Consider the following 25,844-nt stretch of genomic DNA (forward strand, 5'->3'; position numbering starts at 1 on the left):
TGGTGCCAGAGTTGGATCCACTGCTAACTCCAGAGCAAAATCTTTCTCAACCCTAATTGAGATCATGCTCTGACTCCGCTCCAGCACACCTAATTTCCATACAGTGGGATTCAGATAATCACTCACCCACCCCAGGGCTAACCGCAGAGGATGCATCATCTTTTTGGTTCAGATTCCACCACTCCTAGATGGCAATGGTGGTGTGGATGGTTTACCCCCACATTATGATGATGATAGTTTATACATGGAAATATAATGGCCTTGATAGAGGGTGGGTTTCATTCTTGGGCTGCCAACGGCAGAGATTGCTTTGTTTACTGTGGTAATTGCATGTGCTGCTGAGGTCATGGGCCTACAACTACCTTTTGTTGAAGTTAAAACAAATGTCCTTACAGAAGTTCTGCAACCAGGGCCTGCTTCCACTGAGCCCTTACTCCCATTCATTGAGGACTTAAGTGACACTCTTATGGGCACTTAGTCTAAGCCTTACTCTTGCCTACAAGTGAAGTGGCAAGTAGCCAAACTCCACAGACCAGCACCTGGTGACCCTGTTTTGCCTACATAGCATTCTACTTTGGAGAGTGTGGTGGTCAAAGCCTTCACCGGCAAGGTGAGTTCTAAATCATTCCCCATCACCCCGACGGACAGAGAGTTGGAAAGGATAGAGGCAATTGCCAAACTATTTTTTCTACGGCTGGCTTAGCCTGGTGGTCGGTCAATGTGGTTTGCCTACTAGGCCGTTCATGCGTGCAGTGTGGAACATGGCTAGCAAGATCTTGCTGGCAGTCCCAGAAGAATTTAGGGCCCAGTTGGCTCAAACCATTCAAGATAGTCAAGATGTAGCTAAATATGTGATTTGTGCAGGTTTGGACACTACTGATTGCTTGGGGTGATCAGCCAGCACTATTTTGGTGCTCCATTGACCATGTGTTAATGCGATCCATAGTTTTTGCTGGAGATGTGCAAGCAACCCTTATGGATATGCATTTTGATGGATCCTGCCTATTTAGAGAAAATGCTGATGTTTTTCCCCAGAATGCTTCAAAGAAGGCCAGGCTACTGGATCTTTTTGGGCTTTTCGTCCCCTGCCAGGCAGTTTCCTAATCAGTTTCGGCCCTTCCACGGCTGATCCAGAGGGTAGGCACTTCAGCAATGCCAGGCCACCCCTGCCTCTTCAGCAGTCACCCGGGTGCTCCGGGTACAGGGATCAGACAGGTAACGTGCAGATCACTGTTCTTCCCAGTCCCCCTCCCTTGTGGCATCACCTCTAAGCCACTTTAGTTTACCCTTAGCAACACACAATCACCCTTTGGGAGGAAAGATCTCAAATGTTCTTCAAGGGCTGCAAGCCATCATATCCAACAGATGGGTCTTCCAGATTTTCCAGCAGGGTTAGTCCTACTGTTCCATTCCGACTCACTGCACTTTCCTCCCACACAGGTTTTCACTAAAGTGAATGTGGAGGGTCGACACCCTTCATCTTCGAAGGTTGGAGATTCCAGTTTTTCCCCTACCTCAAGGACTGGCTGTTAAAGTAGGGCTCACCACAGTCAGTTACCAGCACCAAGGAAACCTGTTGGATGCGTCCAGATTTTGGAGGCGATTGCACAACCTCTGGAGAGATGGCTGCACAACAGCAACCTAACTTGCGGCAGCACCTTCTCCCTTCCTCACCCAGGCCTGCGATGGATGCATCACTGCTAGGTTGTGGAGGTCATCTGGGAGAGGTGGAGAATAGAGGACTCTGGTCTCTGACAGAAATCGGCATCCATATCAATCTGTTGGCATGTCGGTCCATTCACCAGGTGTTGAAGGTTTCCTTAATGTAACATTTTTGAAAATACATATAAACCAAACTGATCTGATTTATGATCTCTAAGAATATTTGTGAAGCTTTGCTATCCTGAATTGTTGGAGAAGCTATTGCTGTTTCTCATTGTTATTCAAGGTTTAAGACAGGTTCCTTTCCAAACTGGTTGTGATCTCACAGTGGGACCTAAAGAGGTCCTGACATTTCATATGTGTACTCCCTTCGAGCCGATACACAACTCTTTGCATTTTTTGATGCTCAAGTCTGTCTTCCTTGTCATGGTCACTTTAGCTTGTTGCATGAGTAAGCCATTTTACATTGAGCAATCCATCACTCTTCCAATGTCCTTTGCCTTGCCTCACCCTTTGAAAGAGGAGGAGAATCTCCATCAGTTGTACTCCCAAAAAGCTTTAAGCTTTTACATCAATCGCAAATACCAGCAGATGGACAATCAGCTTTTTTGTGATGTTCTCTGGGGCAAAGAAAGTTAAGATAGTGCCGTAAAGGACTCTGCCTGGTGGCTAGTCCTTTGCATACAGATTTACTATGCACTAGCCCAATAATCAGCCTCTGTAAGTTCAGAGGGCCCATTGCACATGGGCCAAGGCTGCTCCACTGGGTTGTCTCATGGAGTGTCATCTACCAGGACACATCATGGGTGTCCGTGCACATGTTCATGAAGCACTACTGCCTTAACTGCCAGGTCCGAGACAGCCTGTGGAAATGTTTGATTTCCGAGCCCACTCCAACGCCCTCCACCTCGGGAGTACTGCTTGTTATCTATTGTAAAGGTGATGAATCTGCGGTTTGAAGTATCCATCATTACTAATAACTTCAAGGTCAAGGTGCGAGTGCACCCTAAGGGTTAAGAAAAAATGTAAGGTAGCTTCAAACGACCAGGTGTTCATTTGAACATATCCCAACGGACTCTTTGGTGGTACACATTGCCAGAAAGAGAGCTTCATCTCAGGCAATCACGGATGCTCCTCCAGATGAGAGCAAAAAGGTGCAGCAGGGAAGTGAGTTTCATGTTGGCAGCCCATTTCAGTTAGACTGCTCTCTAAGTATGATCTTTGTGACTGGGAGGAGATGGAGGAGTTGGTCAAGCACCTCCCTGAGGCGTATCACACGAGGGGACAAGAACTTTTGAGCAGAAAGGAAAGTCCTTGCCAATGTCAGTATTCAGCACACTCTGGAATCCATTGACATTGCCTCCAGAGAAATTTACACTGCCTTCCTTCTGCATGCCCTTCATGTCTCAAAGTCTCTGGCTTTAGACTGGAGGTTCAACATAACCTTATCAGCCTAGGGTGAGGCTTCAGGCTGACAGAATGCTTGAAAACAATAAATAAGATAGAGTACTAAGGCCATGGGTGTTCTGCAGACCCCAAAACCCTAGGTATGCCTTTCTCAAACTGGAATCAAGAGGAGATGCCAGCCATCGACTCCTACCCAAAGTCAGGCATGCAGCAATATTAACAACATAAGTCCTTTTAAGATTGCCAGTGACCAAAGTCTTTTAGCAAAGATCTACCTCTAAAACATTACCCACAATGCTCTTAACCCCCAACTCGCACCCCCACCCCTATTGGGCAACACCAGTCTGAGGGTGGTTGAGGTGGGGTGTAAGGGTCTTTCCTCTGCAATGGGGGAAATAACCTTGGACAAGTTTGTTCTCTTGGTGGTACAGCAGGGATACTGCCTGGAGATCCACATCATACCACCAAATATATCACGCCATTGCCATGACTATGCAAGAGGAAATACATGCGCTCCTTGCCATACACAACATAGGTGGTGGCAACACACTAGCCTGCCAAAGAGTCTACTCTGTACTTCTTCAACCCCAAAAAGGATGTATCCCTGTGGCTTATCCTAGACTTTATGTAATGAACTGGTGCATCCTGTTGAAACACTTCAAAATGACAGCCTTGCAGGGTGTCATACCACTGGCCTGTAGAGGGGTTCACATGGCAACCCTTGACCTGATGGTCACATCTCCATATATGCAGTGCATCACCACTACCTGCTCTTCGTGGTAAGATGTTAACATTACAATTCAAAATCTTACACTTTGTTACCACAACAGCTCCGAAGGTATTTCATAAATGTTTAGCAGCGGCAGCTGCACATCTGCGCAGAAAGGCCATTCACATCTTCCCTTACCAGGACAATAGCTTCTATTGCACAACAGCTGAGAACAATACCAAGCACACTGGCAGCAGTGTCCCCACTCCACAGGTTGGGGTTCAGATTCTGTGCTAATATGTTGTATCTCGTGCCACAGAAGATACAGAGTTTTCAAGCGACTCTGCCAAATTCCATCACAGGTACAGCCTACGTAAACCAACAGAGGGTCATGGCATTACAAAGGCTGCTGACTCTTTTTCACATACCATGACCTCTTACTGTGAAGATAATAATGAAACTGTTGGGGATAATAACATCATGCATAGCGACAGTGTCACACTCAATACTACGGCACAATTGCCCGGAGAGGCATTAGTCTCAAGCCAAGGGTCAGTGGAAGGATCTAGCGCTACTTAAGTCCAGAACCAGCACTCTCTACTATAATGGAATTTTAACAAAATGTGTTGCTGCTGTTGCAGGGATGCTGTACATATACAGAACTATGCGCAGGAAAGCAGGACCTCAGTGTATAGTGGTGTACCAACTACCCACCTTAGTGCCCAAAGTCCCAATCCGACTAGCTATAGTGTCTCATTCGTTCTCCATACTACAGCAAAGCTACCAATGATTAGACAACCCAGAATATGTCACTCCGACTCTCTCAGGAATCGTGGGAGCAAGAACACTCTTTCGCTCGCTCACTCATACTTGTCCACAACATGAGTAATCAGAAATACTGTATAGTTTAAAATGTTTATTTTAACGAACGTGCTCTAAAATGCATCACAAGTGCTATTACTAACAGCAGAATGCATAAACACAATATAGTGAGCATTGTTACAATTCCAAAGAATATGAACGGGGATATCATTTTATAAAGCTGGTGGAAAACGGCCTACTGTGCCTTGCCACCCTCCCCCTGCTAGGAACTAGTTTATTATAAAAATAGAAGACCTCTGGGCTTTGTCAGGGGGACCCTATACCTCCAAGTTTAGATGCTATGGTTTACATCTCCAGACAAGCACAGCTCTTCTCTCTTGAAAGGTTTTTCTCCAAGTGCCTCGAACATGCATGCATGCAATATTAGAAGCACTCGATTTTCAGCAGTGCAGCTGTGCTTCGGGTTATGTCTAGGTGCGGGGGACCGACCTGAGCAGAATAACAAGGGACATTGTTTTTCGACCTTGCACATCATGTACAGACCAAAATCACAGAGAACAGCAAGGAACGCAAAAGACAGACAGTTCTCATGTGAACAGACACAAGCAGAGTCTTAGTTGAAAACAAAGTTATGTAGTAAAGTGCGAAAAAGCAGCAGCATGGCAGCCAAGCTTGTGCTAACTTAGCAATGTCTGCAGTCAATCCACCAACCTCTCTACTCTGCGAAGGCCTTTTCTGGACCCTCAACTGCAGATGACCATTGCCATGTACTCCTCGCTTATTGGGTGAAGAGTGCATCTCAACCACGAGTGCTAGGGTACCTGGCTGCAAGAGTAACCGGGTTGTCATATCAACTACCTGGAGCCGACTGCTGTCCTATTGCCAGTCAGGGCGATTTACACTCGCATACGAGGTAAAACAGTTTTGGTATGGGTGGACAACAGGAAAGCAAGGGTTTACATCCAGAAGCAAGGGGGGGAATTGGCTTGTCAGCACTAGCACAATATATGTGGCATTTGGCCATCTCATTCAGCTCCTAACCCAGCATCTGTCATGGGTAGACAGCAGTTTGGTAGACCTGTTAAATAAATAAGACGCATCAACATGCCCACGAGTGGGAGATGAATCCACAAATATTTCATGAGTACTTTCACAATTGGGAAACGCCCTCAGTTGATCTGTTCGCCACCTCACAAAATACAAGATGCTAAGGCTTTGAGGTCCAGGTAGCCATACCCTGTCTGTGGCCAATGCACTATGGAAGTATTGATAAGGGAATTTTGCTTATGCTTGTCTTCCATTACCTATGATGCCACAGGTTGAGAGGAAAATGAAGCAAGCATCTACTACCCTCATTCTGGCGGTACCAAATTGGATGATACAGAGATGGTATCTGATGCATCTGAGTATGCCTACATATGCATGAGAAACTAACACTTAGACCAAATCTCCTGACTCCGAATCGGGGTCAACTCAGACATCCAGACCTCAGGAAGTTGAATCTAGCAATCTGGCTGGTGTTTAGATATCTTGACCTCCCAGAGGCGTATATTTGAATCCTGCACAAGGTGCGGAAACCCACCACCCATTTACTGCTATGCTGCCAAAAAATATGTCTATTACCGTTGAAGACACTGTTTGCTACTTACTGCATTCATTGAAAACAGATACATATACACTTCTCTCTGTTTACCCTGAGCTGCAGTGGCAGCATCCAGAAAGAACATAGAACATTTGTCTCACTTCAAAATACATGTGATCATTGCCTTCCTGGTTTGCCATAAAAGTGTGATTCTTCCGGTAATTCCTACAGTTCCAGTGTGAAATCGAAATCTATTTCTTACAAGACTCTCGGGTCCTCTTTTTGAGCCATTGCATTCTCATGGATTGCAGATATTGTCTTGAAAAACAATCTTCTTTGTCCCTATCACTTTTCTGAGGGAGGAGAAGCAGTATGTTAAAAGCACAAACAGTGGGGAAACCTTTTATTCCGGTACACAGATGCATAGTGGTTTTAGAACAAACCCAAATGTTCTATCAAAAGTGAGTTTCCTCTTTCATGTATCGCCGATCTTGATCCAGCACCCGGAAACTGTGCAGAAAGGGCATTGCAAATGCTTGATTGCAAAAAAGCACTAATGTACTACATTGGTAGGACTAAATCCTTCTGCGAAATAAAACAAACGTTTGGTGCATTTGCAAAACCTCACTTGGGGAAACTCCATTTCTAGGGTGGTATTTGTGGTTGGAATATTAGAGGTGAACAAACTTGTTGTATTAATGCTTAGTGTACATTCCATGTTGCAAGTGCCTAGAACGCATTCCACTGGAAAGAAGCTGGCTACTATAGCCTTCCTATGGGGCATTCCTACAGCAGACATTTGAAGGGCTCTACCTGGTCATTACCACGAGCATTTCAGAAGCTCTACTGTATTAGAATTTTGGTTTTAAAACTACCATATCTTGGAGCTGAAACTACAAATTCCTAACTATACACAAGTATACCACCACTGCAAAAAACAACCAGGTGCGGGGAAATAGAGACATATTCAACAACTTCTTAACCTTAATACATCTGAAGGAAGATAGAGGGGCAACATTTTCTATCTATCTGCACCTGTGATTGAAACTGCTCTGTCGCATATAGATTTTACTCTGGATTTTGGTGCCACCTGAAGTGAAAGATTAGCAGATTTTAATATGAGACACAAAAGACACCGCATAAAATGTCATGGAAGGGGTGACCTATTAAGAGAGCAAATTACTTTGTGAATCAAACAAATGCATTTTCTTTCTCTATTTCTGTTATTAATAAATATGATCAACTCTAGCATTTGATTGATGGAATAACCTAGGAGTATCTCTTTATTCCACCTGGAACTTTTGTTGTTGATGTTTGTGTATGTTCTGGGTTCCAGGTGGTGTTTGAGCTGCCCCTTTTCTTAATAGCCACTATAGTCTATGCAGCGCATAAGCATCTACAGCCACAGATGATACAAACAGAAAATGTTTGTGGAGGATTCTTATTAGATTTTGCAGCCTGCCACTTATGCCCATAGCATCTAATGTCTCAAACAGGTACTCCCATTCCACGCCGCAACGCAGAGTACATTCATTCTGTTTTACTTCACTACACTCTATGAAGATCACTTATCTGCTGGGGTAAAAACTACCTGAGGCAGAGTTGTTTTGTGCCGTCCTGGTTCATTGTGAGCTTCAGGCAGAGGCACAAGTCATCTTTCGTCTGAAGCTTCTTCCCAGGAAAAAACTTGCAAATGTCCTGGTTCAACATTAGATGGAAAGGATATGCAGAGCATGGGAATCTACAGCAATACCAACTATGAACTGATGGTTACAGGGAAAGTACGTTTTTCCATATGAAGGATGGTATCTTTTGTACAGTCGTGTGCGACCAACAAGAAGTGGCACAAGTAGATAAAATTAGCGGTCTGCTAGCTTTACCATTGCTCACAAGATGTTTTTAAATTTGTCCAAAGCGAATATTTCCAGATCTTTGCATAAGGTGTCAGAAGTATAAGAAGAATGTGATCAAGATGCCAAACTGCAAAACCAATGTTACGTATGCTTTGTTGGCACTAGTGTAATGCATTTGTCTTGTGTCAGATATCAGTGTGCCCTAACAGGCAAAATGTTTACTGCTGTGTCACCATCTTTCTTTTCAATGTCTCCCTCTCTCTGTACATCTTCACTGAAGCCTATATCGGTCTTTTCTCTCTGTTCAACTCATTTCACTCATCTTGAACCATCACCGTTCCCAGTCTCTTCTCTTCCCTTTTTCTCTTCTCATTTCAGTTGTCCTCCCTTTCTCAATTTCTTTTTTATTCCTTTTCTCTCAACACTAGCTACTTTTGGATTCTCTTTTTCACTTTTGCTGTCTGCCTCCATCTCTCCCGCCTGCTATCATTGTGACTGTTGTATTCCCTCTGTAGGTTATCACTATATTTGCCTGCGCAATGAGAGTAATCAACCCCTCTGCCTGCCCGCTCTCCTGGTCTACACTGAAGTTAACGACTACATCCCAGACGACCATCAAGGTAGGAGAAACTAGAGAATATCACTCAATAGAGCAGGACTCAAGCCTGCTTTTGGTTTATCTGTGATTCTAGTTTTGTTCCATACTGGCAGATTTTCTGGCTCTTCTCCCCCACGGTGCACAGAGTTGTTCCTCTCAATACTGGATAACACTCCTCTCTTTCTCTTACAGATTATGCATACGCCCTTACCGATCCTATTAAACACGTCAGCCATATGGATCAGCGGGCAAAGCAGCTTAAAGTGCTCATGGGTGACAGCGAGGTGAGTGGTTGAGTGCTGCTCATAGAGTGACACTGGGCCGGCCTGCCCTGGGAGTGCTCTATTTATTTATTTAAGCGTTTTATATCGCGCTAGCAAGACCCGAGGGTATCAGAGCACTTTACATCAGCAAATGTTTACATCAAGGTAACGAGATAAATCAACTCAGATAAGTTAGACTAAGTCAAGTCAGTGGTTGAGTACAGGAAAGGGGATGTTGCGGGGGCGGTCCAAGGAGAGCTTAAGGTGGAGATATTGCCTCGTTGTGCGGTTAAGGATCCAACTAGTTAGGATGCCGTTTGATTAGGAGATGTTTTAACTGTCTCTTGAAGCATGGGAAGGAGGGGTTGGTACTGCTGCATGTTGGTATGGGGTTTCAGATTTTTGGGGTATTGCTTGAAAAGGAGTAAGCCAGAGTTTTTTTGTTTGTGAGGCTTTGGGCGGGATGATAAGCATGGTATTTGAGCTTCTGAGGTTTCTTTTCTGTTCTGCCCTTCTGAGCTTAGAGGCGAGGTAGGTTGGTTTTCCGGTGTGCATGGCTTGACTCTTGCTGGTGGGTGCTGATAGCACTATTCTTACAGTGAACTGCCACTGATGGTACCTTATAGCTTTGTCTAAAAGTAGTACAAAAGGGGGTGGTGATGGACGGCGCATCTGAATCAATCAAACACTCACACCCAGTCAAAAGATCTGGGTTTAATCCATCACCGTTCTTTAGCCCACTCTGCCACCCCAGTTCAGACATGGCTATATGCAAATCAGTCTGTACCTGTGCCTCATGGGAACAGTCCAGCCCGAACTGCCAAGCCATGTCTTCCCTGGACCAGAAACAAGCTTCCGAGGACTGGTTTCTGGCATTCCAACCGTCTTCAGCCCGGGTTGCTTGAATCCAGTGGCAAAGTGAGCAAGGGACTCACGTCTGAGCATACCCTGCCACACTTATGGCGGCCAAAAGTGGTACAAAAGGGGATGGTGATGGACGGAGCATCTGAATCAATCAAACACTCACACCCAGTCAAAAGATCTGGGTTTAATCCATCACCGTTCTTTAGCCCACTCTGCCACCCCAGTTCAGACATGGCTATATGCAAATCAGTCTGACCCTGTGCCTCATGGGAACAGTCTAGCCCGAACTGCCAAGCCATGTCTTCCCTGGACCAGAAACAAGCTTCCGAGGACCGGTTTCTGGCATTCCAGCCGTCTTCAGCCCGGGTTGCTTGAATCCAGTGGCAAAGTGAGCAAGGGACTCACGTCTGAGCATACCCTGCCACACTTATGGCAGCCAAAATTGGTACAAAGGGGGGTGGTGATGGACGGAGCATCTGAATCAATCAAACACTCATACCCAGTCAAAAGATTTGGGTTTAGTCCATCACCGTTCTTTAGCCCACTCTGCCACCCCAGTTCAGACATGGCTATATGCAAATCAGTCTGACCCTGTGCCTCATGGGAACAGTCCAGCCCGAACTGCCAAGCCATGTCTTCCCTGGACCAGAAACAAGCTTCCGAGGACTGGTTTCTGGCATTCCAGCCGTCTTCAGCCCGGCGTGCTTGAATCCAGTGGCAAGGTCCATCACCACCCCCTTTTGTACTGCTTTTGGCCGCCATGGGTGTGGCAGGGTATGCTCAGACGTGAGTCCCTTGCTCACTTTGCCACTGGATTCAAGCAAGCCGGGCTGAAGACGGCTGGAATGCCGGAAACCGGTCCTCGGAAGCTTGTTTCCGGTCCAGGGAAGACATGGCTTGGCGGTTCGGGCTGGACTGTTCCCATGAGGCACAGGGTCAGACTGATTTGCATATAGCCATGTCTGAACTGGGGTGGCGGAGTGGGCTAAAGAACGGTGATGGATTGGACCCAGATCTTTTGACTGGGTGTGAGTGTTTGATTGATTCAGATGCTCCGTCCATCACCACCCCCTTTTGTACCGCTTGTCTAAAAGTATTGCACTTAAAATTAAACTAACTGACCAGTTATGTAAATGCTGCTTCCTCACTCTTGGATTGGCATATATAGACAGGGGATTGCATCTTACATTTACACCCGCTGCTCTGGACTGGGGAGTGCTGCTGCCACATAGTTGCGCTCTTCGTAGAACTCCCGCTAGCTGTAGCCTCTTTTGCTGAAGTAAGGCTCTTGTAAGAAATTCATGGGGAATATTATTTCTTTTCAACATTCCTTCTTTTCGGTCACCTTTTCCTTCGCAGCAAGGAAACAACATAGAAAAACCAAAACAACCACCAAAACCTGGAGGAGGGCCTTCATCGACTACTGGACCACTGCGTAGGCCTGATCCTGACCTAGTGTCTGTAGCCAGTCCCAGTTTGACCAACACAGGTAATACTGGCAGAATCACTAAAGCAAAATTGACACACTGTAACGTTGTAGTTCTCTCATACATTCTTTGTTTCTGTTTCAGGCCAGAGGGATGATCTCATTGCAACTATTCTTACAGGTAACAAACAGGATTACATTTACTTTGTGTTTTCTGCTCTGTTGCTGCTTTACACTAGACCCCTAGTTCTCAAAGAGCCAACCATTTCTTGTCCAATGTGTTTCTCACGTCACTCAACTAAAGTGAAGTCCACTCGAGATTATACAATTTTTAAACCCAAGACTTTAAGTGTGAGTGAATGAAGCAGTATGGTGAAAGACTGGAGAGGGCCAAAAGGTGAGTGTGGTGGAAGTCAACTGTGCCCCTAATGATTTTATCCATGGGTCGGTTGATTAGGACTCTTGTTCTGATGACAAACATTTACCTTCAACCCAAAAGCACCCAACTGGAAATGGTTACATTTAGTTAAAAAATTGTTAGAAAGAGTTAAAGTGGCCCAATCTCCGAAGCATCTAATCCCATTTGAAATCTTGGGTGTTGAAGCATACTGCTTAAATCAGCCTATTTAAATTGTTGCCTTCCTCATCCCAAACTAATAGTATCCCACTTTCCTGATTCAGAGAGAGACAACATAATTTTCCTCAAAGACCTACCAAGAAGGTCTTACTTGCCCAATCCTCCTTAGATTGCAGCACAGATCAGTTTTGCACTTTTAGCACCTCCATTCGATGGTGGCAAATGCTTTGATATATATATATATTTAACCACTTGGCTGCTAAGGCATTATTTTAGTTTGTATTTAATTTCCATTGAAATCAATGGAAAGTCCATGACGAGTTACCCTTGTCATTAGCGGCGAAGAGGATATATATATATATATATATATATATATATATATATATATATATATATATATATATATATGTATGTATATATATATGTATGTATATATATATGTATGTATATATATATGTATATATATATATATGTATATATATATATATGTATATATATATATATATATATATAGTGACAACCACGCCCAAGGCTATTTCCCTTACTAAGAGCTGTGATAAAGCTTCTGCTTTACAGCATCTTACTTTAAAATTGTCAGAATGCCTAAGGTATATACATTGATGTAAACCTGTGCTTTCATAAAAGCCTCGACTTGAGAAAAAAAGTTTGTGAAATTCATGTTCTGTTTTTTGGCTTGCTGTTTACTATTTGTGTATACTTTTGTAGATTTTCTTGAGTGTATCTTTTTTAGCATAAACAGTTTCTAATTTTCATATTATAAATAGATTTCTTTTCTGTTATTCTTTCTGAACCATTCACATACAGCAGAGCTGTTATTGTATACCTTATATTATTAGAATACTAGTTCAATGTTCCTTAACATTATTAGGACAACATTTTTTGGTTTAATCTTATCGCAATTTTGTGTTTTGGAATTTGATAATATAGTGGTATTGGGTAAACAGTTAGTAAGCAGGTGGGTTTAGGTATGTTTTAAAGCAGTGGTTCTTAACCTTTGTACTCCTACGAATCCCAACTTAATCATTACTGGAACTCTGGGACTCCCACTGAATTCATTATTGGAATCCAGGAACCCCCAATGAGTCATTATTGAAAGCCAGGGGTCCCGGCCTAAGTATTTTCAACAATTTTAAACCACATAACAGTACACAAAAAGTAAAAATACAAGCATTCATCAAATAAAAACACAAAGATGAAATACTTTATTTAATTCACAAACCAATACAAAAAACAAATCTAAATTCCAATAGGCAAGTTGGAGCTTTTCTAAATTCAACTTAGGCCCCTTCATTGTTCATACAATATTCTGTTTGATGCACTTGCACTGCTCACACAAATCAACTTGAGGAAGAGCAACTTAATTTTTAGCCTCCAATTTCAAATTCCATCACATGTTCCAGAACTGCTTTAAATTTTCAATTGTACATTTGTTTTATTTATTCATATACACTTTATTAATTCTCTAAGTAGTGGTGGACCCTCTGAGTGGGCTTCATAGACCACCAGGGGTCAACGAACCATCGGTTAAGCAACCACTGTTTTAAAGCATGCTGTCTTATACTGTTTAGTTGCATTGTGTATTGCCCCATTCCACTACAGGCAAGGCAGACAGTGCATCACTCTTGCGTAACAGTGTGTTCGAGGCATATGAACTGCAAATTACACACTGTGCATAGATGACCACCTAGTGTTGGGCCTGGATGTTTGCAGTTTGTTTTTGTTCTGGAAAGTCTTTGGAAGTCACCAGCTTCATCAATATAGTTTTGAATGCATTTGCAGTCGACGTAACTCTTCAACTCCGAAAAGTCTTCGATTCCGGTCGTCGACTAAGGCCTTCGGGCCTACCCAGGCCTCCACTCCCAGCTCATGGAAAGGATGCCATTTAAAAAGTGTCAGAAATGTGGGTCAAAGTTTCCCCACACCGATCTACATGAGGTGTGTAACCTTTGCCTCTCACCGGAGCACGAGGCCAGAGACTGTTCTGCTTGTGCCTCTTTCCGCTCCAAGAAGACGATCCGGGACCGACGAACTAGAAGAACAATGGCTCGATCATCAGCTTCGATTCCGGATGACATCTTCGAGGAGGGCGTCGACGTCCCAGAGCAACAGCAACAACATGGTGTCGAGAGCAACTCCGAGGCCGAAGACTCAGAAGTCGAGGACATCACTCCAGCACAGAGGGTCGTAAGTAAGAATGTCGACCCCGACCCTTCCTCGACACCTTCCAAAAAGGCTTCGATCACAGCCTCACCCTCGGGCTCAGGTGCACACCGAGACACTGCTTCCCATGCCCCGCCTTCGAGCTCGGCAAAGAAGCCTACAAAGCATTCAGGCGACTCGGGCTCGAGTCAGCCTGCCCCCGGTGCCGGCGCACACCTACCGGCACCGAAAAATACACCATATTCTTCCTCCACTCCGGTAGCTAAACAATCGCCGCCGAAGACTAGTGCTTCCTCCTCTGCACCGAAACCACACTTGGAGCCAAGCAAACAATTGCCATCCGACTCCCACGCCTCGGAGTCGCAAAAACCCTCTGAGCCGAAAAAGCCCTCTGAGCCGGAAAAACCCTCGGAGCCGAAAAAACCTTCGGAGCCAAAAACCCCATTGGACCCGAAAAAACCATTGGAACCAAAAAAGACTCCACCGGCTAAAGACACTGTCAAACAACCAGTTTCAAAGCCGAAAGATGCTCAAAGCTTGGCACCAAAGGATCTGCCTCCTGCAGAGGACTTATATCATCCAGACCCTGCACAAAAAACTCTAGTTTAAGATCCAAAGACTGGTCGACTAACCCTTACTTCTAAAAAATGACCATTGGACATGTCTACACCTGCTCCTCATCCAAAAAAGGACATTGCAACCTCTCCTCTAAGGATACCTTCTCCTCTTCCTCCCTCTCCTCTTCCTCATATACCCTCACTGCCTCCTCCCCTACCACATCACTCCCCTACACCAGATGATGATAACAGGGATGGCACCTCTAATGACACGGGGGGGGCACAGATAGTGAGCCACCAGATCCTTCTAGTCCTCCAGGCTCACCTAACCCTTGGGTTGATTATAGCACTCCAGACGTCCCTAATGTCCCACAAGATGACCTATATCCCTCTAGGCCTTCCCCACCAGAAGACACTATGGGATTTAATCAACTAATACAAAGGGCTGAACAATACCATGGGGTAGACCTACATACTGACCCCGTAGACGAAGACTTCCTAATGGATACCTTTGACACCGCACAAAGGTCCACGTCAATTTTACCCATGCTTAAGGGGGTTATTAAGCATGCTCCAGAAGTCTTCAAAGACCCAGTAAGAGCTCGAATCATCAACCCACGAATCGAGAAAAAATATAAAGCTGCCCCTTCAGATCCAGTCTACATTAAAGGGCCAGCACCATTAGACTCCCTTGTAGTATCTAATGCATGCAAAAGAGCAAATTCGCAAACATCAGGCGAGGCTCCCCCACCAGATAAAGAGTCTTAACTCCTTGACGCACCAGGTAAAAGAACTGCGTCACAGGCAGCAAATATTTGGCGTATTGCAAATACTCAAGTTTTATTGGCAAGATACGACAGGGCACATTATGATGAATTAGAATCAATAATGCAGCACCTCCCTGATAAATACAAAAACAGGGCAAACAAGCTCATACAAGAGGGTAAGAACATCACGAATACCTCTTATCGTTGTGCACTAGATGCAGCAGACACTGCCTCAAGGGCAATCAATACCAGTGTTCTATTGCTTAGACACGCTTGACCACACATTTCAGGGTTCAAACCTGAAGTACAAAGTGCCATTCTCATCCAACCCTTTGATGAGCAACACTTATTTGGCCCTACTGTGGACGTATCCCTTGAAAAACAGATACGAACACAGCCAAATCTATGTGAGCCTTCCAGTTGCAAGCTCCCAGACGCTCCTTTCGCCACTCATCTTACAGAGGCACCAACAGGGGATATTCTTCAGACAGCCCCTCAACTTCTTACAAAGCCCCCACACAATCCACCTATAGTAGGGGCTACCAAAGAGGCGGTTACCGAGGTAACAACAATAAGGGAAGAGGCAAAACAAACAACTCCCACTCTGCCTCCACCCCTACCCAATCACTTCCCTCCCCTTCCCCCACCGCATTCCACTCCAGTCGGGGGAAGGCTACAACAATACCTGCCAGCCTGGACAAACATCACATGAGACAGGTGGGTGCGGCAAATAATTCAGTCAGGCTACTGTCTAGAACGAACATCTACCCCCCCCCCCTCCCCCCCCCCCCCCAAACATACCACCCAAACAGCGTCCAATGTCACTAGAAAATTTGATATTGCTCCGACAAGAGGTAATATCCCTCCTACAAAAAAATGCAATAGAATTAGTTCCACTGCATCAACAAAACAAAGGAGTGTACTCCCTGTACTTTCTAATTCCAAAGAAAGACGGATCTCAGACCCTTAAACCTGTACATGCAATTGGACACTTTCATTTGGTCACACTCCAGCAGGTCCTTCCTCTACTTTTACAAAATGACTTCCTTGTCACTATAGATCCCAAGGACGCCTATTACCACATTCCTATTCACACCGCGTACAGAAAATATCTCAGATTTGTACTAGACGGTCTGCATTATCAATTCAAGGTACTCCCATTCGGAGTCACAACAGCACCAAGGGTGTTTACCAAATGCCTAGCGGTAGTAGCAGCACACCTAAGAAGACAGCACATTCACGTCTTCCCATATCTAGATGATTGGATCAAAAAAGCCAACTCATACAGATAGTGTGTACAACACACTCACACCACTATTCAACTACTCCACGACTTGGGCTTCACAGTAAATCATACCAAGTCTCATCTGCAACCATCCCACGTGCAACAATATCTCGGTGCCACAATAAACACTGAATTAGCACTAGCTTATCCATCTCCCGCCAGGATAACAAGTGTACAAGCTCTTCTAACAAAATTTCAACTGCAACACTCTCTTCCAGCTCAAGTGTTTATGCAACTCATAGGAATGATGGCATCTTGCATGTTCATAGTACCTCATGCAAGACTACAAATGCATCCACTTCAAGAGTGCTTAGCACGCCAATGGAACCAGGCTCAGGGTCAATTAACAGACCTGGTGTTGGTAGACAGTTGGACTCATTGCTCTCTGCAATGGTGGAACGCCAAAAACTTTTCCAAGGGCCGAACGTTCCTAGAGCTAGTTCATCAAATAGTCATGACAGCGGACACATAGCCCTCCGCCTGGGGAGCTCACCTACTGCATCACACCATGCAAGGAAGGTGGACACCGCAACAAAAGTCACTCCACATAAACCACTTGGAGTTACTAGCTATATTTCTAGCCCTAAAAGCATTCCAAAAGCAAGAATCAGGCAAGGCTGTCTTAGTCCGCACAGACAATATGACAGCCATGTACTACATAAACAAACAAGGGGGGACACACTCTCTGCAGCTCTCTGTTAGCACAGCAGATATAGAGATGGGCTACACCGCTGAACATATTCCTCTTAGCCCAGGAGTACAAAACACCATGGCAGATCTGCTGAGTCGACAGACACAGCAGATCCACGAGTGGGAACTTAATCCACAAGTTCTTCAACCATTCTTTCAACAGTGGGGACAACAACAAAATTGGTTGCCGTTGCACTCAAGACGGTGTAAACAATGTTAAGTAACATAAAGCAATCCACAATTAACAAAATGACAGAATTATCCAAACAAAAGAACTCTCGATAGGTAAGTCTTGGAGTCTTTAATGTTGTAAACAGCCAGCCGACACGTGTTTCATCGCACTTGCGATTCCTCAGGGCTAATAGGCTGTGTTCCAGTCAGAAGGTCGCTCAGCTGGTGATATTTCCAACCCAGCCGGGCTCTTGACCGCCAATACCCAGTCCGAGTATTCAATATGCAATCAATTATTATGTCCGTGGTTTCCCGCTAGGAGATCAAGATTATTCCTATAATTTCCTCTTTATTTATTGCCCACGGCGAGTCGAGTAGTGCTCTTAGGTAAGAAGTGAAACATCTATGCCGTGTGACGTCCGATAAACCTGGAACACGGATCCGGACGCCTTACACGCCGCGTCTCCGCTTCAACGAGCGGGAAGCGCCAGGAAATTATAGGAATAATCTTGATCTCCTAGCGGGAAACCACGGACATAATAATTGATTGCATATTGAATACTCGGACTGGGTATTGGCGGTCAAGAGCCCGGCTGGGTTGGAAATATCACCAGCTGAGCGACCTTCTGACTGGAACACAGCCTATTAGCCCTGAGGAATCGCAAGTGCGATGAAACACGTGTCGGCTGGCTGTTTACAACATTAAAGACTCCAAGACTTACCTATCGAGAGTTCTTTTGTTTGGATAATTCTGTCATTTTGTTAATTGTGGATTGCTTTATGTTACTTAACATTGTTTACACCGTCTTGAGTGCAACGGCAACCAATTTTGTTCTTGTTAGGGTAGGTGCTTCTCTACTCTATTGAGTGGTTCAAGGTCTTTCCACTCGCCGTCTTGCACCTAAATAGGCAGCAACTTTACACTGATGTGCGTACATACGGGCAGTGCACCCAGATCCTAACTGATCAAAAGCCTTCCCAAGTTCTTAAACAGTGGGGACAACCTCAGATAGACCTCTTCGCCACCCAGAAAAACGCAAAATGTCTAAACTTCGCCACCAGATACCCACACCCGCAGTCCAAAGGCAATGCAATATGGATGAACTGGTCCGGAAATTTGCATACGCGTTTCCACCTCTCCCACTAATTCCATTAGTGGTACGCAAACTACAACAACATTCCCTAACACTCATTCTAGTGGCCCCAACTTGGGCCAGACAACCGTGGTACACCACACTGCTACAACTGTCTGTGATACCACACCAAAAATTATACCAGTCTCCACGCCTACTAACACAGAACCATGGAGAGATCAGACACACGGACCCAGCTCAGCTCAGCTCAACCTAGCGATCTGGCTCCTGAAGTCTTAGAGTTTGGTTAACTTAACCTTCCTCCTCACTGTATCAATCAATCAATCAGTATTTGTAAAGCGCGCTACTTACCCGTGAGTGTCTCAAGGCGCTGAGGGGAGGGGGGTGCCGCTACTGTTCGAAGAGCCAGGTCTTGAGGAGTCTTCTGAAGGCGAGTAGGTCTTGAGTCTGCCGTAGGTGGGTAGGGAGGGTGTTTCAGGTCTTGGCGGCTAGGTAGGAGAAGGATTTGCTGCCTGAGGTTGTTCGTTGGATGCGGGGGACAGCGGCGAGGGCGAGGCTGGCGGAGCGGAGCTGGCGGGTGGGGGTGTAGAAGCTGAGTATGCTGTTGATGTAGGCTGGTCCAGTGTTGTGGAGTGCTTTGTGTGTGTGGGTGAGGAGCTTGAAGGTGATCCTCTTGACAACAGGGAGCCAGTGTAGGTCTCTCAGGTGGGGGGTGATGTGGCTGCGGCGGGGGACGTTGACGATCAGTCGGGCTGAGGCATTTTGGATGCGTTGTAGTCGTCGTAGGTGTTTGGCTGGGATTCCTGCGTAGAGTGCGTTGCCGTAGTCCAGTCTGCTGCTGACGAGGGCCTGTGTCACCGTTCTCCTTATTTCGGTCGGTATACACTTGTAGATCCTTTGGAGCATGCAGAGCGTGTTGTAGCAGGAGGAGGAGACGGCGTTGACCTGCTTCAACATGGAGAGGGAGGAGTCGAGGATGAATCCTAGGTTGCGTGCATGGTCGGTGGGTGTCGGTGCTGTTCCCAGTGTGGCCAGCCACCAGGAGTCGTCCCAGGCTGAGGAGGTGGGTCCGAGGATGAGGACCTCCGTCTTGTCCGAGTTCAGCTCCAGATGGCTGTTCCTCATCCAGTTGGCAACGGCCTTCATTCCCTCGTGGAGGTTGGTCCTGGTGGTGTGTGGGTCCTTGGTGAGGGAGAGGATTAGCTGGGTGTCATCGTCGTAGGAGATGATGTTGAGGTCATGGTGGCGGGCCACTTGAGCGAGGGGGGCCATGTAGACGCTCAACAGCGTCGGGCTGAGGGGTGAGCCCTGGGGGGCGCTGCAGATGATGTCGGTGGCTTTGGATCGGTAGGGTGGTAGGCGGACACTCTGGGTTCTGCCGGAGACAAAGGATGTGGTCCAGTCAAGGGCCTTCTCTTGGATTCCGGCTACTTGGAGGCGTTGTATAGTTGGCGCCTGATGTCTGTGGCGGCGAGGAGGGCTGTCTCGGTGCTGTGGTTTCATCTGAATCCGGACTGGGACGGGTCCAGGATGTTGTTGTCTTCGAGGTGGCTGGCCAATTGCATGTTGACGAATTTCTCGATGACCTTCGCCGGGAACGGGAGCAGAGAGATGGGCCGGAAGTTCTTGAGGTGCTTGGGGTCCGCCTTGGGCTTCTTGAGGAGGCGTTGATTTCGGTGTGTTTCCAGCTTTCCGGGAATGTCGCTGTTTTGAAGGAGATGTTGATGATCTTCCGTAGTTGAGGTGCGATGGATGTGTCTGCTTTGTTGAATACATGGTGTGGGCACGGGTCTGACGGAGATCCTGAGTGGATGGAATTCATGACTTTGTGTGTCTCGTCGTCGTTGACGTTGGACCAGGAGGTCAGGCGGTTGGCGCTGGTGGTGTTCGCAGGAGAGGTGAAGTCTGGCGTAGTCGGGGCGGTTGAGGTGATGAAGCTGTTGTGGATATCAGCGATCTTGCGGTGGAAGAAGATGGCTAGTGAGTCGCACAGTTCTTGTGAGGGCGGGATGTCGATGGCGTTGGCGCTGGGTTTGGAGAGTTCCTTTGCTGAAGAGTTCTTTGCTGTCGTGTGCGTTGTTATCCTGGCGGTCCTTGAAGGAGGATCTCTTGGCTAATCTGATGAGGTGGTGATGTCTGCGGGTGGCGTTCTTGTGGACTGCGTGGTTGTCCGGTGTGCGTTTGTGGAGCCATTTCTTCTCCAGTTTCCGGCATGGTCGTTTGGAGGTCTGGAGCTCGTCGGTGAACCAGGTGTCTCTCTTGCTGGCGTGGCTGTTGGAGGGTTTTTTGAGCGGGGCGAGGGTGTTGCCGCAGTCGTCGATCCACTGTCTGAGGTTGTGGGCTGCGGCATCTGGGTCGATGGGGTCAGTGGGTGGGTTCTGGGCGAGGGTGGTCATTAGCTGGTCTTCGGTGACTTTGCTCCAGCATCGGCGAGGCAGCTGTTGGGTGCGGTGGTGCGTGGTTGGTTTCTTGAAGGTGAATGGATGCAGCGGTGGCCGGTCCAGTGGAGTTCGGTGGTGTGGTCGAAGGTGACGTGGGTGCTTGTGGAGAAAACGGGGTCCAGCGTGTGGCCGGCGGTGTGGGTGGGTGCGGTGATGAGTTGCCCGAGGTTGGCGAGGTTGTCGATCAGGGTGGCGGAGTTGGCGTTGTTGTTGTTCTCGAGGTGGAAGTTCAGGTCCCCGAGGAGGATGTAGTCCTTGGAGGCGAGTGCGTGGATGCTGGCGAGGTCGGCGATGGAGTCGCTTAACTGGGCCCGGTGTCCAGGGGGTCTGTAGGCGAGTGTTCCTCTGAGGGTGGTTTTGGGTTCTGTGTGGATCCTAAAGTGCAGGTGTTTGGCGGTGTTTAGGGTGTTGTCCGCGTGGGTGGCGACCTTGAGGGTGGACTTGTGGATAATGGCTATTCCTCCTCCGGTTCCGTTGGCGCGATCCCTGCGGGTGATCTTGTAGCCGTCCGGGATGGCTATGGCGATGTCGGGCGCCGAGGAGTCGTTCCACCAGGTCTCGGCCAGGAAGGCCACGTCTGGGGCGGAGGTGTCGAGCAGATCCCAGAGCTCGACTGCGTGTTTGCGTGCTGTATGAACGTTATTAAAGAAGCTAGATGTCCCACTACTAGAGCATGCTTTGCAGCTAAGTGGAAACGATTTGTAATATACTGTCAAAACAACCAAATCAATCCCTTAGATGTGTCTATTCAACACATCATAGGATACTTACTACACCTCCAAAGATGTAACTTAGCATACACGTCTATTAGACTGCACCTTGCTGTCATTGCAGCATACTTACAAAATAGACAACATCTATCACTCTTTAGAGTACCTGCTATAAAGGCTTTTATGGAGGGCCTCAAAAGAATAACGCCACCCAGAACACCACCTTCACCTGTGTGGAACTTAAACATTGTTCTTACACGGTTAATGGGACCTCCTTTTGAACCGTTACATAAATGTGAACTGCAATTCCTAACTTGGAAAGTAGCTTTCCTAGAAGCTATTACTTCTTTAAGAAGAGTTAGTGAACTGCAAGCATTCACCATTCAAAAACCTTTTCTGCAAATGCACCATAATAAAGTGGTTCTCCGTGCTAATCCGAAATTCCTTTCAAAAGTCATTTCACCCTTCCACCTCAATCAATCTGTAGAACTGCCTGTATTCTTTTCGCAGCCACAAACAGTCGCAGAAAGAGCTCTTTATGTAAATGTAAATGTAAATGTCATGGTACTTATAGAGCGCACTGTCACCAGGCGGTCACCTTGCGGTGTCGCATATTCGGCTTCCTGGAGCTGATACTCATACCGCTGTCGAACCCCTCCTGGCTTTCCCTGTGAAGTGTCCACTCCTGGGCACCCCCAGGGTGAAGCCAGGCATCCTTAGTGCTGTTGGGGCAGGTGTGGAGGCTAAGCAAGCTATTGCCCAGAGTTGCAGCGTGGGGCCCGTGATTAGAATAGGCAACGAGGTGAGAATTAACAGGTTCGAGGAAATTGAGCCCGAGACCCCGCCAAGACGGGAATTGAACCCTGGTCCCTGCCAGAACTCTGCATCAGGGTCTGCCGCTCTAACCATTGAGCCACACTCCTCCTTAGACTCCTCCTTTACACCTTAGATGTCAAAAGAGCATTGCTTTACTACATTGAAATGACACAAAATTTTCGCAAAACAAAACAACTTTTTGTGTCTTTTTCACCACCACTTAAGGGTAACCCCATCTCAAAATCTGGGATAGCTAGGTGGATTCTCAAATGCATACAGATTTGCTACCACAAAGCTAAACATACATTATCTATTCCTCCTAAAGCCCATTCTACAAGGAAAATCGGGGCTTCAATGGCATTTTTAGGGAACATTCCCTTAGACTACATTTGCAAAGCAGCTACATGGTCTACACTGCACACATTCACAAAACACAATTGTGTAGATGTGAAAACTAAACAACAAGCTACTATGGGCCAGGCTGTACTCAAAACACTGTTTTCGGCGCTTGTGTGTGTGGTGATATGTATGTGATTGTTTGTATGTGTAACTGGTTGTACAAGAGGTGTGTTTGAGTGAAGGAGTGAATGTACTCTGTGCCTTTTTTGAATATTTTTGGTGTGTCCTAGTTTTTTAACGTAAGTCCTGTATTTAATGATGAAATGTTTAACAGATGTTGCTACACTGCTCAAATGAAATTAGTTGTCTATGAAAATGCTCTATATTTAAAAAAAATTAAAATATTTTTTGAATAAATAAATTCTTCTTGTGGTTGTGTGGGCTAGTTGAATGTATGAGTAGAACTGTGTCCTCCTGGCATTTAGGGAACACCCCTTTCATGTTCTCCTTTCCAGTATTCTCGCCCTGGCGGGTTGTTCCCCTCCTTGTTATTAAGCCTTAGATTCAGGGCCCCTCTTCTGTTTTTCAATTAGATGTGAAAACTAAACAACAAGCTACTATGGGCCAGGCTGTACTCGAAACACTGTTTCAAACCGCTGCAACAGATACTGGTGGTCGCCCCTAGATGTGGGTACTGCTATAAATCTATGCACAGTGTGTAATCTGCAGCTCATATGCCTCGAACAGAAAATTCTACTTACCAGTATGCATCTGTTCTTGGCATGTAGAGCTGCAGAGTTACACACGCCCACCCGCCTCCCCGGCTACCTTTATCTGTTCCAGTATCTATGTACAGTGTGTAACTCTGCAGCTCTCCGTTCCTGTTTGGGATAATAGCTTGGAGTAATATTGGAATTCATTCCCCTTTTTAAATGGAATACTCATTGTGAGCAAATTATTGGACGAACACTGGGCACACCATTAACGGGTTGCCTTCACTCATTTATTGTCGGGACACGACCCTTCTATCATCCTTGGTCTTTTCTGTTGCTCTACACACACCCTCCTCCCTCCCCGTCCAGTCCTGAAGAAGACCCGCAGCAGAGGCGTTAAACTTCACCTTATTGCGCCAGGGTCGAAACGTCGACGGTTGTACCCCCATGTTTTGAGGCCTAGACCTTAATATCTATGTTTCCTCCTCCTTCCCTGTATAACCCATTAATGTATATAAAATTTGTGTGGGTAGGCCTCTGTGTTTTGTTCAACTAGAAGAATTGTAATTTTAGTTGTACATAAAATTTGAATTTTGCCTTTTGAACTATCTTTCCCCTTTTCAATTCACTTGAGCACCCCCTTTATCCTCACTGCAATCTGCAGTCTCTTCTTTTTCATTATCGATTTGTTTTTACGAATGTTGAAAATAAATTTGAAATATACTTACTGATTAAGAAGATTGGTTGTTTTTTGGATAAATAGATGTTGGGTACGACACATTGATATAGAATTCTGGCTTTGAAAATAATTATATCTCCTGTTTTTTGTTATGGATTTATCTACTCAACACATGAATAACCAATAATACATTCATTGATGTTTGATGATATGTCTAGGACCATTGTTGTTTTATACTAATTGATACCCAGGTCCTTTGACTTATTGGGGCCACCCCATTGAATTAATGCTGTCTCCTACCCTGCAACGCAGCTCAGGTTTGAGAATGCTCAGTGCAGCTGTCGGTTTAGCCGTCCTAAGATGGCCAGCCCTACTGACATGTGCACTGATATCACTACTTCTCCTCTGTGACAGCCATCACGACAGCCCTGCCCGAAGACTCGGCCCTCAGAGGGGGAAAAAAACTAATGATAAATATGTTTTATTTTTTACGTTTTGAGACTGCTGGCACGGGTGGCAACACTCCTCCACCATAGCGGAAGAGCTGGTGCCAAGGAAAGAACTGAGTGCTAGACTTCAGTCCAGCCTTTTGTGCTCTTATCTTGCCCAGATGAAGATTGGATTGAGAGCATGATTCCCATCAACATGAATATGTGGTACAATGACTGTAGGGAGTAATTTGCAGTGAGGGGTAGAGGACTGGAATGATTGTTTATCTTTGCATTCCATTCAACATGAAGATAGCAGGGAAAGCACTTTGTTGACTAGGGTCGATAGCGAGAGATCACGGTTGTAAATGACTCGTACTGTTTTTCTCTTTGTTGACTGAAGGTCAAGAATCGCAGAGTACATGATGTCAATGGATGTGAGAGGCACAGAAGAATTGGAATAAAACTTAAATTTTTTCAAAATATAAACACAGGTGATTTTGAGGTATTCTGCAAGGGTGAATACGTTAGGTTTTGCATGTTGGGCATTCACTTCAAATCTGGGATTCTCAACTAGAGTCATGGTTGTCTTGACATTTTATTGGGTGGGGTTTGTTGTTCTCTGGTAACGCATCATAATGGATGGTACCCCTTTAGAACAGGATTAATGAATGGTTTGTTTAGTGTTTTTTTCTTATTGAATGGTGGCCCACTATATAATGTCATGGATGTCTGCAGTGCACTGAAGGCATGGTTGTAAATACTGAAGGACTTTGCTGTTTCTATCATTTCGTTGGCGTCGACAGCTGTCCATTGCTTGACTTGGGTAATTTTTCAGTTAGAATGTATCATTACCCGATAAAATAGCTTAGATTCAGTTATATGAGTATGATTGGAATTTATTGTGGTTAACTTGTTCAGAATGTTGATATGTAGTTTGGAGAGAGTTTATGGATATCTTGTTAAGGTGGCAACATTAAGCTAGCTATATGATTTGGATCTTTCTTGTGCATGTGACAGTTCCAGGGGTTGTAGTTAATGTGTTCTATTGATGTATTGGTGAATATTAATGTATCTGTAATGTGCCTGTTTGGAAAAACATCAATATATTTAAATGTGCTGTTTAGGTGGCCACAATTTCCCAACCTTATTTTATTGGGTGGTAGTTTGTTTGAATTCAGAAGCCGTGGGATATGTCTAATGTGTTCTT

The 25,844-nt window shown here is 45.7% G+C and overlaps 1 protein-coding gene across 1 annotated transcript in view; it reads left to right on the plus strand.

Moving 5' to 3' along the window:
- Nucleotides 1-25,844, plus strand: part of LOC147672913 (1-phosphatidylinositol 4,5-bisphosphate phosphodiesterase beta-3-like) — a 187,592-nt gene that overhangs the window by 84,565 nt on the left and 77,183 nt on the right. Inside the window, exons 12-15 of the mRNA XM_086947925.1 lie at nt 8,551-8,655; nt 8,826-8,917; nt 11,120-11,249; nt 11,332-11,367. Coding sequence (XP_086804051.1) covers nt 8,551-8,655; nt 8,826-8,917; nt 11,120-11,249; nt 11,332-11,367 — 363 coding nt within the window. The remainder of the gene's footprint in view (nt 1-8,550; nt 8,656-8,825; nt 8,918-11,119; nt 11,250-11,331; nt 11,368-25,844) is intronic.

Source organism: Lissotriton vulgaris, unplaced genomic scaffold (assembly GCF_964263255.1).
Source record: "Lissotriton vulgaris unplaced genomic scaffold, aLisVul1.2 SCAFFOLD_1881, whole genome shotgun sequence".
In the NCBI taxonomy this organism is placed as follows: Eukaryota; Metazoa; Chordata; class Amphibia; order Caudata; family Salamandridae; genus Lissotriton; species Lissotriton vulgaris.